General features: G+C 37.4%; 1 protein-coding gene across 2 annotated transcripts in view; it reads left to right on the top strand.

Annotated features, from left to right (window-relative positions):
* The window catches only part of LOC107598937 (transforming growth factor beta-2-like), a 44,227-nt gene that overhangs the window by 18,668 nt on the left and 11,560 nt on the right, over nucleotides 1–13,999 (top strand). For both annotated transcript variants that reach the window (XR_001610614.1, XM_016290380.1), the window contains exons 2-3: nucleotides 9,931–10,094; nucleotides 12,363–12,495. Coding sequence is in view for 1 of the 2 variants with exons in the window: in XM_016290380.1 (XP_016145866.1) it covers nucleotides 9,931–10,094; nucleotides 12,363–12,495 (297 nt within the window). In the remaining variant the exon portion in view is untranslated. The remainder of the gene's footprint in view (nucleotides 1–9,930; nucleotides 10,095–12,362; nucleotides 12,496–13,999) is intronic.

The raw sequence follows: 13,999 nt of genomic DNA, 5'->3' as shown, positions 1-13,999 counted from the left end.
AAATTCCTTAGATGGGAATAATAAGCCCTTGTGAGATATTTTCATTGTGTGATCAAAAAGAAAACACACCCAGCTGAGAGTGTTAGCTTTGCCTATTAAAGCGCTTGTAAAGTCAGGTCATACGTGCTAATTTTACACAAATAATCACACAAGCTCCGCTCAAACAAAAAACTAGGCCTAAAGTTAAGATTTATGTATTAATTTTTGGGTGAACTATTCCTTTAACGAACATACATATTTTTATTCGACTCTTCACGGATCACTGATGAAGAGTCCTGGCCACTGATGAGGCCCGTGACACACGACCTGGAACATCTGTGGTGGATGATGAGTTGGGCGTTTCACTGTAATGTAGATAGTGAAAAGGTGAAAGTGTACGCTCATGTGTTTGTGTAATTGGATTCAAACGCTAACTCCATCCCTCCCCAAACACACATCTGACAGCGTTTTCCAGCCAGAGAGACGGTCCGGTCAGCAACAGGAATTATTTCGAGACTGAAGGACGGACAGCCGTGTCATCGAGCAGACAAGCTGGCTAATCTATCTGTTCATTAAAGCCTGGAGGAAATCCAGCACACAGGAAGTAGGACTGGGGTCAGTGGCGGAGCAGAGAACACTGGGAGGCATTTCCTGGCGCAGGTGTTTGATCAGTGAGAGTTCAGGGGTGCAGATCAGTAACTGGTATCCGTGTCTATTTAACTACCTAATGCCTTCAAGATGCATATTCCTCGTAGGGTAAACAGCTTATACACCGGCAGAGCTTACGGTTTCAGTGTTTAAAACAAACATGATGTCATGTCTTCACAGATGTGTGTACAGAGGTTCAGTTGAGGTTTATATGTTGTGCGAAAGCATCAGATAAGCATTTTTCGCTAACTAAACAACTGGTGACGGCCACAGTGCAGCTCTGTAGCGTCTTTCCTCTCAGGAAGGAAGCTCTTGTGAGATCAAGCCGCTGTGCATATTTTTTGGCGCACATCACAAGTGGTCCTCACTCACGAAGACTTCCTGAGTTTAAGTTCCAAGTGTTTGCAATGGCAAACCTGACGAGTGATTTATGGGAACATAAAAAAGGCTCTTTGTTATTATTAGTGTGTATGAAATGTGTGTGTGTGTGTGTGTGTGTGCGAGAAGGCTATTGCTCTTTGTGTGCGCTTCGTATCGAGTTCAACCAGTTCAGTTTCAGCAGCACATCTGACTATTTTTTTCCAGCGTTATCACTTTTTTTATTGAAAAACGGTTACATTATTTTATATTACATCATTTTTTGTGCACTTGGTAATAAGGTGCTATCAACGAGCTTATGTAAGCTTGTAAAATTCCTTAGATGGGAATAATAAGCCCTTGTGAGATATTTTCATTGTGTGATCAAAAAGAAAACACACCCAGCTGAGAGTGTTAGCTTTGCCTATTAAAGCGCTTGTAAAGTCAGGTCATACGTGCTAATTTTACACAAATAATCACACAAGCTCCGCTCAAACAAAAAACTAGGCCTAAAGTTAAGATTTATGTATTTGAATTGCATAAAAATGCATTTAAACATGCTAATAAACTTAATGTGGTGCATATTTGTCAATCATGCATAAATGAAACAGGTCAGATTTCTGTAATACGTAGTACTAATAACCTGAATGTGTTTTAAAATACACAATAAATCCAATTAGCTTTAATCTCAGTATTGCTTTGATTATTGCGGTTGAATGTTGGTTGTTTCAGCTAGTCGTATTTGAACCATGTTCAAACTTTTTAACTGAATAATTTTGTTTTCACAATGAACATAAAGAAATTAGTTTGGGAAGCCTGCATTTATAATGCATTATAATTCATGCATAATTATAATGCATTATAAAGTTATTTGTTTTGATTGTTTGTCAGATGCTACAACATATTATAAAGTTGTTTGGAAATCATTATGCATGCATTAAGGATACCCATAAAATGCATTATAAATACAGGCTTCATAGAAAGTTTTACAATTTGGTTAAAAGCATTTTGAAAATAGGATTATTTAAATAAAATCAAATAGTAAAATAAACTTTGCCATGATTTTATGTTAAAACTGTGTAATCCAAATGGATGGACATTTTACATGCGATTCAAATACACAAATCTTACATTTAGGCCAAAGTGTGTGAACCCAAAGCACTTCCTCTAATCTGATTAGTTGGCTGACTTTTGAGAAAGAACTAATCGCTGAGTTTGCAAACACTTACAAGGTCATTAACATCTCATTTTTGAATTTGACGTTGGAGCCACTTGGGAAAAATTAAACCATGTATTCATGAGCAGAACTATTTATTCTGCTCTGTTTATGTGAAATAATCAGTACGTATCACTTTTGGAAGTCTTTACACATTCTGTTATTTTCTGTGCAATTACAGTCTCTCTGTGTACGTTAATGTGGTTCTGATGAGTTTGTTCAGACCACAGCGGCACCACATGCGACTAATCATTTTTATGTCACGTTGGTATAAATCAGCGGTTACAGACGCTCTGCTACTGAATCTGTGTAAATCAGCGGTTTGCTTCCTAACTCAGCCCATATTCCCCAGCGGACTGAGGGTGACAGCGAGCTTGTGTTGTAGAGAGATTAGAAGTATCATTATACGTATGTGCGTGCTCACTTGTGTGTGAACTCGGTGGAGTGTGGTTTCAGTGAACCCTGCTCAAAGCGTCCAGTGTAGTAGCAGCACAGCAGAGCCTTTCATGCAGTCGAGATGTAAACACTGCGCCTTACTCTGCCTTATTGTAAATGTGACTTTTTCTGCTGCCGGAGGGAGGAAGCTTCAGAGAAGAGCGCTGGACTTGACTCTTCTCTTTAGCTGGTCAACAGAAGAAACCCTTACAAAGATTGATAGACTTCTGGTGCTTGAGATCTTGGGCAATGGAAAACTGTCCCTTGTCACTTATGCAAACACATAAAACTATTTAAATCCCCTGTTACACTTTATATTGGTAGTCAACTTTTTGACATTATACTGACTGTAAGTTACTAACTCTCATTAGAGTATTAGTAGACTGTTAAGTGCAGGTCAGGGTTAGTAGAATAAGTTGGCATGTACTTGCAAACGTACTTTAAGTCAGTAGAATGTCTGTTGGGGAAAATCCAAATAAAGTGTTAGCAGACAGTCAACTAATACTCTTAATGACTGCTAGTTGACATGCAGTTGCAAAGTTACTCAGTAGAATGTCTAAATTGGACTGTCAAAAGAAAGTGTTACCGGACCAGTTAGAACCAAAAAGTATCATGGTTTCCACAACAATATGAAGAAGCATCGAAACTGTTTTCAGCATTGATAACAATAAACAATAAGAAAAACTATTAGAATTAGAATTCCTGAAGGATCATGTGACACTGAAGACTGGAATAATGATGCTGAAAATTCAGCTTTGATCACCGGAATAAATATATAGTTCAGTCATGAAACTCTAGATGGCGCATTCTGACAGGGTGTTAACGTAACTGATGATATTCAGAGAGTTAAACGACTTGGCACAAGCTGATTGGTTCATGCTGCATATGCAGCCAATGATCTTACTGCCTTGCATTTATATGGTTGGATAGCATTCACTAGAGATTCCTGCAGCACGCTTTCAGAGTTCTCTGAAACCCTCCACCTTCCCCAGCTCCACCTGTATAGATCTGCTACGGGTTATTTTATGTGCTATTTGTGCAGCAGCAGCACGTCTTAAATACTCACGGTACCGTATCGCCGTATGCATTGGCAGTAGCAAGTTCCTGTACTTGCTTGCAGCAGCAGCAGCAATAATCTACAACTACAGCAATAACCAACAGCAGCAGCAATTCAGCAGCAGCATAGCAGATCTGTTCCGCCAAGACCAAATACATTAACATTGTCATATCCATCACCATGCTAAAATGTTCGGTAACACTTTACTTGAAGGGGTGTGCATAAGACTGACATGACACCTTCATAATCATGACATGACACATGTCATGAATATGAAGGAGGTTTTATGCATGTTTATGACAACTGTCATTAAGTGTCATTCGCTCAGTTATGTCATTTTTAATGCAAATATGACATTATTTGACCTACCCCTAACCTAACCCTACCCCTACCCTTACCCCTAACCATAGCCCGTAACAAAGACATCTCAAACAATGTCATCTTTGCATTAAAAATGACATAACTGAGCGAATGACACTTAATGACAGTTGTCATAAACATGCATAAAAAACCTTCATATTCATGACATGTGTCATGTCATGATTATATAGGTGTCATGTCATGATTATGAAGGTGTCATGTCAGTCTTATGCACACCCCTTCAAGTAAAGTGTAACCAAATGTTCCGAGAGTTGTCATGATTGAAATTATATTTTACATAATATATTCACATAGAAACAGTTCTTTTAAAATGTAATAATATTTCACAATATTGCTGTTTTTACTGTATTTTTGATCAAATAAATATAGCCTTTGTTAGCAAAAGAGACTTATTTCAAGAACATACAAAATAAATGAGTAAATCTTACCGACCCTAAACTTTTGAACATTACTGTACTTCTGATATGTACATTTATAATAAAATCAAACATAATAACAGGATTTGTTGATTTATTTTGTACCACCTGTAACTGAACTGAACTGAGTTCTGCTAAATCTAAGAACCAAGCTAAGGCAAAAGCATCAGTATAACTCATTTACAATGTTGGGAAGTAACTAGTTATATGTAACTAAATTACGTAATTTAATTACAAAATAAATTTAATTGTTACTGTAGCTGATAAAAATGTGTAATTAAATTAAAGTTACTTATGAAAATGGGGGTTGTATCTGAATTTTTTACACGCACACATCCACATACAGATTTAATTGATTTCTTTCAATTGATTGGACTGACTGCCCTAAAATGAGGCGTGAATGTTTCAGGAGTTTAGGACACCTAATAGAACACATGCTTATTAGATAACTGTTTTGTTTCCTATTTGGATTTATGCACATGCTTTATTTTTTTAGATTAACTGGTTTTTCCAATGCATTGTTAGATGCCAGTGTTTCCTGTCTGTGCAAAGATTTGATTTCAAAAACAGTATCATAGCTACTAAACTGTTTCTTGTTATGGTTTTAAATCTGTTTTTATCCTCAGAATGAGTAAGTCTTAGTTTGTGGTGGCTGTGCTTTAAAATGTAATTATTCTAATCTTAATTCAAGTGATGAAGGATTTTGAAAGTGACAGTAATCAGTGTTGAGTACAGTAAGGTTAACCCAGCCTGCTTTACATGTTTGAAAATGATTAAGGAGTCAGCCACGCCTACCTAGAACGCCTCGGTTCTAACACGTGGGAAGATTTGCATAACGCCACCCAAATGTGCACACAAAGAAAGAAGGTGTCACTTTTATTCTCGCTGTAGTATTGTTGTTGCCGCCACCATGTCGTGAAGGCACTGTGTGTTTCGTTGTGAAAGCGAAACTACTTTGTTTGGTCTTCCAAAAGAGGACGATATCGCTTCGTCATGCCTGGAGCTGATCCGTGCTGGTCGCTGAGGAAATAGAACAACTTCGCGCTGTCGATCGCCGGATCGGCTTTCACCGTGGACGAAGCAGAGTCCAGCCCGGGATCGTCACTTGTGGTTGCCGCAGGCATCACAGTACGGTAAGGGACGTAACATTTCTGTCACACGCTTGAGGAATTCGGCCAATCACAACGCACTGGATAGCTGGCCAATCAGAGCACATCTTTTTCAGACCGATGAGCTTTGTAAAAATCGACACGTTTCAGAAAGGCGGGGGGCATAGAGGAGAAACAATAATGTACAGTATGTAGAAAATAATGTGTTTTTTGAACGTTAAACCGCATAAACACATTTCATTACACCAAATACACAAAATAATGTTCTTTTTAGCAGCATCATATGACCCCTTTAATAAAGTAATTGAAATAGTTACACTACGTATTACATTTTAGATAGGGTAACTTGTAATCTGTAACTTATTAGATTTCCAAAATAACCTTCCCAACACTGCTCATTCAAAAGACCCTTTGCAACCACCTAGAACTATTAAGCGGTGCCCCAAAAAACTAACTCTAACAGTTGCATTGTGGCAAGCTGGGCACGACCATTCACATACTTTCACATTCACTTGGTACACCGTTATTATGCATTAAATATTGATTATAAGAAAACACTGCAGAGTGAGACTTTGCTTGGCGTAATGGTCAATTATACAATTACAAAAATATCTGATGACAAAATACTGCGAATGACCATTCAGAATAAAATACTCCAGAAAGCCCTGTAATAAAGTTACTTCTCTTAAAGTGAAAATTCACAGTTTTCCTTCAAAGCCCTGATTGCTCTTATAGTCACGGCAGCTGCCCAATGTTTTCTTCTTTCCGTCTCATGTGGACGGACGTCCTGCTTGCGTAGGCTTATTAAACAAACCGTTGAGCCTCTGTAATCCCTGACTTCTGTGCAATGCTCAGGCTCCGTTTAGAGCTTCAGGCCTCATACACTCACACACATATGTGTATATGTGTATATATCAAAATATACAATATATTTAAAAATATATTTATATTAATATATATTTTCTAACAAAATATTTTTGGCCATTTTTTGTGTATTTTTGAAAGAAATATTTTAAAATTATAAATATATTTAAAAATATAAACTCTAGGCTATTCCATTGACATTTACATTGCATTTTCTTGCCCTGAAATACATTTTGAAATATATTTTTGTATATGAAGAATGAAATTAAATATATTTTCCATTTTCATTTCATTGAACTTCACTACAACATAAATTTAGCATATATGTGACCCTGGACCACAAAACCTGTCATAAGGGGTACATTTTTTCGAAATGGAGATTTATACATCATCTGAAAGCTGAATAAATAAGCTTTCCATTGATGTGTGGTTTGTTAGGATAGGACAATATTTGTCCGAGATACAACTATTTGAATATCTGGAATCTGAGGGTGCAAAAAAATCTAAATATTAAGAAAATCGCCTTTAAAGTTGTCCAAATGAAGTTCTTAGCAATGCTTATTACTAATCAAAAATTATGTCTTGATATATTTACAGTAGGAAATTTACAAAATATCTTTATGGAACATGATCTTTACTTAATGTCCTAATGATTTTTGGCATAAAAGGAAAATCAATAATTTTGACCCATACAATGTATTTTTGGCTATTGCTACAAATATACCCCAGCGACTTAAGACTGGTTTTTGCTCCAGGGTCACATATTTCAAAAATATTTTGGCCAGGAAAAAAAAAAAATCCCCCATATGGGGAACATGCAAAGCTCATATTAAAAACACATTAGTTACACACGGTTGCAGGGTGATTTTGAGGAAACTGAGTGTATCGCTGTGTGTCACGCGGCATCATGCAGTTGTAATTCATGCAGTGTCATGGCGGCCCGTCAGGAGCTCGCTTACACAGTTGTGCATGTGGCTTTGTTTGTCTTTGTTAATTTGTTGAGCTACTGTGCGGAGTGTCGCTCTCATCTCGCTGTAGCACACATGGTTCTCAGCACACTCGCGGTGTGTGTGTGTGTGTGTGTGTGTGTTTACGGGGCCTGTCAAAGCACATGACATTCACACATGGTTTAGAGTACTGTGTGAGTGCTGGGCTACTGGGTTCACTCAGGAACCATATGGAGAGGCTCTGTACTGCAGCTGACCCTCGCGTGACGGCCCGGCCCCTGGGATGTGTCCCGCTATTGTTTCATAACACTCTCAGTGTACGAGGGCTCGCACGTAAAAAGTTACATCGCTGCAGCAGTGCTCACTGCCTCTGCAAGAGTCTGATTTACACAACAAAAGTTTAAAATAGTTTAAACGCTTCGAGTGCTAGTAAATTTCACAAATAATTAAAAAGAAAAGGGAAGTTGCACATTGAATTAAACATTATTTTTTTTAAGGTATACTGTGGGTTTGGTGAGAAACAAAACGAAATGGCAAGTTATTATAGGCTATTTTATGAAAACTTGCATTGCAGTCTTGTGTGTGAGTGTGCAGCAGCTCATTACACGCACAAGCGCATATCCTTTTGAGATATCAATTTTAATCAATTTTGATAAAACACAAGAATACATTATACTGTAAAACTCTAAGAGTAGGCTATTTAATATCTGTTGTTCTCCGGTTGTCAGTCAGAATGAAAGTTCTTGTGTGAACCTTAGGCCTATATATATACCCAAGCCATTTTATTATTCTTTCCTTTTTGTCTTAGTGTTTAAAATATTTATTTTGAAACGAATAAATTAATTAATTTCTTAATTAAACAAACAGACTTACTGGGCGAGCAGGGTAGGCTATGACAGCCATCATACCCTGCCATGCCCGGCTGATGCAAAGAATATAATTTATATCTACACAGAAGAAAGCCCTGTGTAGGCTCTATGAGTTGTGTCGAGCTATTTATTAGTCTGTTTGTTTGATGAAAAAAGATTAAATGTAGTTGCAATAAATGCATTAAGAATCTGTGCAACTGCTGCAGTGGAGGACTATTATTCTGCTGCATGAAACTGCGAAAGAACTGATGACGGCACGGTTTGGTCTTCGGCTGACCAATCAGCAGGGGGCGTTAAATTCCCGCCCATGTGTAGAAATCGAATATTCTATCCCTGAAAGAAAAACTAAAATTTAAGCTGAATTCTCATGAATTCTCGTGAAAAGGAGCTGTTTTTTTTTTCTTCATATTTCTACTTTCAATATTAAATCAAAAAACAAACGAACGAATGATACATGGATTCTTAAACATTGAAAATCCCCATTTCCACTATCAGGGCAATAATTAAATTCCAATCAACTAAAGATGTTACAAATCTGCCTGGAAGAGGACATGTGTCTAGATCGTCCTAATGCAGACTTTGAGTGGCCGAAGACTCTCCTAGGATCACAGCTGGAGAATCGCAGAGATTAGTTGAGTCTTGGGGTCAGAAAGCCTAAAAAAAAATTCAAACAGCCCCTACATCACCACATGTTGTTCGGGAGTCTTTCAAGAAAAAATCTCCTCACTCATCCAGAAACAAACTCCAGCATATTCAGCTGTCTGTCAGACATGACTGGAACTTCAAATGGCCCTGGCTTCTATGATCAGATGAAACTAAAAAAAGAGCTTTTTGGCAACAAACCCACCAGATGGGTTTGGTGCAAACAGGGATAAAAAAATAATACCTCATGTCCATGGTTCAATATACTGCTGGATCTTTAGTGTCGTGGGCCTATTTTTCTGCCGGAGGTCCTGGACGTCTTGTTCAGATGCATGGCATCATGGATTCTACCAAATACCAACAGATAAAAAATCAAAAACTGGCTGTCCATGCTAGAAGCTGAGGTCGGATCTTCCAACAGGACAATGATCCAAAACAAACATCAAAATCAACACAAAAAATGTGTAATTGAGAACAAAACCAAGCTTTGGCCGTCCAGTTCCCTGGCCCGAACCCTGTAGAAAATGAGTGGAGTGAACAGAAGAGGAGAAGCACCAACATGGAGCTGTGAATCTGAAGGATCTGGAGAGGTTCTGGATGAAGGAATGGTGTGTTCTCCAAACTCCTCCGTCAGTATAGAAGAAAACTCTTGGGAGAAGGACATTGCAATAACTGAGTGCCAATAATTGTGGCCAACGTGAACTAGAGAAAAACATTTATTTCACAATGAGATTTCCCCCCACGTTCCATTGTTTTACTTTAATGAAATGTTAGGATTTTGTGAAGTTTTTGAAGGAAAGATCAAAAGGATAAATGATGCAGATTTATTTTCACAGCTGCCTTTGCTCATATGTAGCAAGGGTGCCAATATTAGTGGAGGGCACCGTATATACAAAATAACTAAATAATGGTGTGCTGGACTGGCAGAGGGATTGGATTCTTTGCACACATGCAGGTACATAAAGTGTCTTACTTAGCAGGACAGTAACACTGCTCACTGTTTGTTCCAGATGTCATCTCTCCAACACATTACAACCCGTACTTCAGGAGGCTCAGGTTTGACATGAGCTCCATGGAGAAGAACGCCTCGAACCTGGTGAAGGCAGAGCTCAGGATCTTCAGGCTGCAGAACTCAAAGGCCCGTGTGTCTGAGCAGCGGATTGAGCTTTACCAGGTGAGTCCTTTGACTTCATCCACTGCTGTTTTCACACTTGGTTAATTTCCTTGGTAGATCTCTTGTGACAGTTTTCCATTTGGATTCAAACTACTTTATATTTTTACGTCATCAATGCTAGAAACAGCTAATACCATAGACTAGGTAATTATTCAAGAGGACAACATGCCAGTTCCAGTGCTGTTAAAATTTATGCCTAAAAATGTACTTTATTTTACGCTATTTTATACATTTACACCAGATTTGCCAAGATAAAGTCTGCAATCAAAATTCAGAAATTTCATTAAGAACGCAAACATTTCTCATCACAGATATCCAAGACGAAATATTCACATTATAACCCTATATTCAATGTATGTGAACACTTGTTTTTATGTATGCAATAGTATTTATGCGAAACGAATACAGCTGAAAGAAACTGATACATGAAAGAAACATAACTGAGAACTCCAGAAACTGCTGTGCTGTGTTGAAAATCCTTTACCTAAAAAAAGCATTATTTGTGGATAATTTTGGCAATGTTCACTCAAAACTGAAACGCATGAGCTCAGATCAATGATCAATCAGTTCCAAACAGAGATACAAAAGTTGTGCTAATTGAAAGAAAACCAGTAAAGTAACTAAGGCCACTTGTACTCAGTTGCGGTTCACTAATACACACTCAAGTTCAGAAAACGAAGCAAACAGTGACATCAAACAGGCTTGTGTACGCGGTGTGAAAACGCCCACACATGCACTTTTTAACCTCTCTCCTCCTCCTCTGTCCTCGTATGTTCATTTATTTATCTTAAGGGTGCTGTAGGGCTCCGGCCCATCGATCAGCGGAGTTTTATGTGTGTGTGGAGAGACGTGAGTGTGGAATGCTGTTTGGTGATTTAGAGTCCGGAGGGTCTCGAGGGCTAAATAAAATCCTAGCGTCTCCCACCTGCCTCTCCGTTTCCGGAGGCTCCCCTCCTTTCTGTTCATGTGTCAGGTCCGTCATGACAGGTGCAGTAAACACTGGCCCACTAACACAGAGATGGTGAATGTCTTAGGGAGGGTTTAAAAGGAGCTTGCAGGGAAGGGAGAGGTTGATCCGCTTCCATTTGTATTACTCATGTTAATGATCCTGGTCAGGATCATGCAGTCGTTATAATTAAAGTGAACTTCAGTACTGAAAATATAGTGCAATATGACACATTAATGTAGGTGTTACATTGGCTGATTAAAGAAGGGAGTCAAAAATAGTGAATCTATTCACCAAAATTTCAAAATCAATATTAATTCAGAAATGAAAAGCATGTTCATTCATCACAGAAGATGTGTTTCTAATTCGTTGTACAAATAGCTTTTTTTTATGAACACGACCGTTCAAAAGAAAGATTTTTCAAAGTATTTTCTGCTTACAAATGCTGCATTTATTTGATCAAAATGACAGTAAACACTGTAAATAATAATAATAAAAAAATTAATAAAAAATATTGAAATAATATTACAATTCATAAATACTTTTCAGCATCATTACTCCAGTCTTCAGTGTCACATGATCCTTCAGAAATCTGCTCAAGAAACATTTCTGATTCTTATCAATGTTGAAAACCGCTACTTCATATTTTTTGTGGAGACCATGATACATTTTATTATTCAGGATTTTTTGATGAATAGAAAGTTCAAAAGAACAGCATTTATTTAGAAATCTTTTGTAACATTATAAAGGTCTTATAAATGCATCCTTGATGAATTAAAGTAGTCATTTCTTTCAACAAAATTGTATTGTATTTTAATCCGTACTAAATGAATAGATCCCTCATATCCCTCCTGTTAAACCAATCAAGCGTTACTGCTGGTCTGTGTGGAGATTTATCTCTGTATCAGCAGTTGTGTAACTAGACTCCAAACTGGCCCAAAAGCGGCAGCAGACCCCTGTAGCTCCAGCCTAACAACCCTACAATTAACAATCTCCTTTTTGGCCTCCGTCTGAGCCTCTCCATCCTACGTTCACCAACGTGGCCTGATGGAGGGAAGCTGAGCCGCTGCAGCTGAAGCAGTGTTTTACGCATTAAGAGCTGTGCTGTCCAACGTAAACAGAGGAATAACAGTGCACCCTGTCCAGCATCTGTTTCCGCCACCGCAGCCTCGCCAAGCATTTCCCAGACCTGGTTAATCAATCAGGGAGCGTCCAATGGCAGCAAGGGAGCCGCTGCTGAGGCGCTGGACAGGGTGCCGCTCTAGACGGGCACGTTTGCGGTCTGTGCTTGACCCATGCTGATGCCTGTCCTGTTTCTGTAGATTTTAGGTCACAAGGACCTCACGTCCCCCACGCAACGCTACATTGACAGCAAGGTGGTGCGCACCCGCACGGAGGGCGAGTGGCTGTCGTTCGACGTGACGGAGGCCGTCAGCGAGTGGCTGCTGCACAGAGGTAAAATCCTGCTGGAAAATCCAAAACGGAAGATTAATGACTTTTAGTCCCAGTCTGTCTCTTAGGATTCTCCGAAACAGTGACGAAAACGTCACTTTTAGCTGATTTAAAAATTTACAATCTTTCTCTTACGGGAGAATGGATCAAAAATATTGCTCAAGAGTCATCTTGTACTCATGGATGTGTGTAAAAGAAATGTGCACTTGTAGTGAACTTCGAATCTTTAAAGTATATTTTTAAGATAATATAATATTAATGAAACAAAATATTATTTGATATTACATTTAATTAAGTTCATATTTTAAATGTACTAGATTGCATCTGTGTTAAATGTGTGATTACAGATTATTCAAATACAATTCTTAATAGAAATTAAATTAAAACAAAAAAAAAAAAAAATGTTGTTGCTTGAAATAAAGTAAATGTTGAATGAATGTTTCTTTCAACTAGTTTCCAGGGCAACGTTTATAATTTTCTTTTAATTTAGCTTGATGTACTGAAATTAAAAATGATTAGTGCTGTCAAACGATTAATCGCGATTAATCGTGATTAATCACATCCAAAATAAAAGTTTTTGTTTACAAATAAACACACATGCATGTATATATTTCAGAAAAAAATGTTTTTATATATATTAAATATATTTAGAATATAATTTATATGAATATAAATATAGACATGTAAATACATATAAATATTTTCAAAATATATACTGTATGTGTGTGTATTTATATATACATAATAAATATACACAGAACACTACACTTCATATATTATGCAAACAAAAACCTTTATTTTGGATGCGATTAATCGATTGACAGCACTAAAAATTATAAAAACTTAGACAGACATATTTGAAAACAACAAAACGAATTTAAAAAATGGCAATTCATATAACAAAATTACAAAACATACCTTTAAAAAATATACTTAAAAGTAATATGAAAGCAGAAAATATAAATGATCAAATCTAATTCAAAATATAAAGAAACTATAATAGTATCTTGTATTAAAGTGTATTTTAGTGTAGTAAACATGTTTGTGATTTCAATAGAAAACAGAACACTCTATATATAGTTGGTTTAACTTAAAGGAGTCATCGGCTGCCCATTTTCCACAAGTTGATATGATTCTTTAGGGTCTTAATGAAAAGTCTATAACATACTTTGGTTAAAATTTCTCAATAGTAGTGTAAAAAACAAATTTTTACCTTGTCAAAATCAGCTCTGTTTTCAGCAAGCTGTTTTAGTGCATGTTTCTTTAAATGCTAATGAGCTCTGCTGACCCCGCCCCTTTCTTCCGTGGGTGACGAGCCGTTCTCATGAGACTGTTTAGCCACGAAACTTGCTAACTAGCACGTTATTAGAAAAGACGATTAGCAAAGATTCATAAAAGAACCTTATACTCACTTTTTGAGGCTACACTCTTAAAAATAAAGGTGCTTCACGATGCCATAGAAGAACCTTTTTGTGTTCCATAACCATAAAGAACCTTTAACATCTGA

This window comes from Sinocyclocheilus grahami, unplaced genomic scaffold (assembly GCF_001515645.1).
Source record: "Sinocyclocheilus grahami isolate Dianchi unplaced genomic scaffold, SAMN03320097.WGS_v1.1 scaffold258.1, whole genome shotgun sequence".
Lineage (NCBI taxonomy): Eukaryota > Metazoa > Chordata > Actinopteri > Cypriniformes > Cyprinidae > Sinocyclocheilus > Sinocyclocheilus grahami.
The sequence above is the reverse complement of the archived record's forward strand: the minus strand, read 5'-3'. Positions and strand labels throughout refer to the sequence as shown.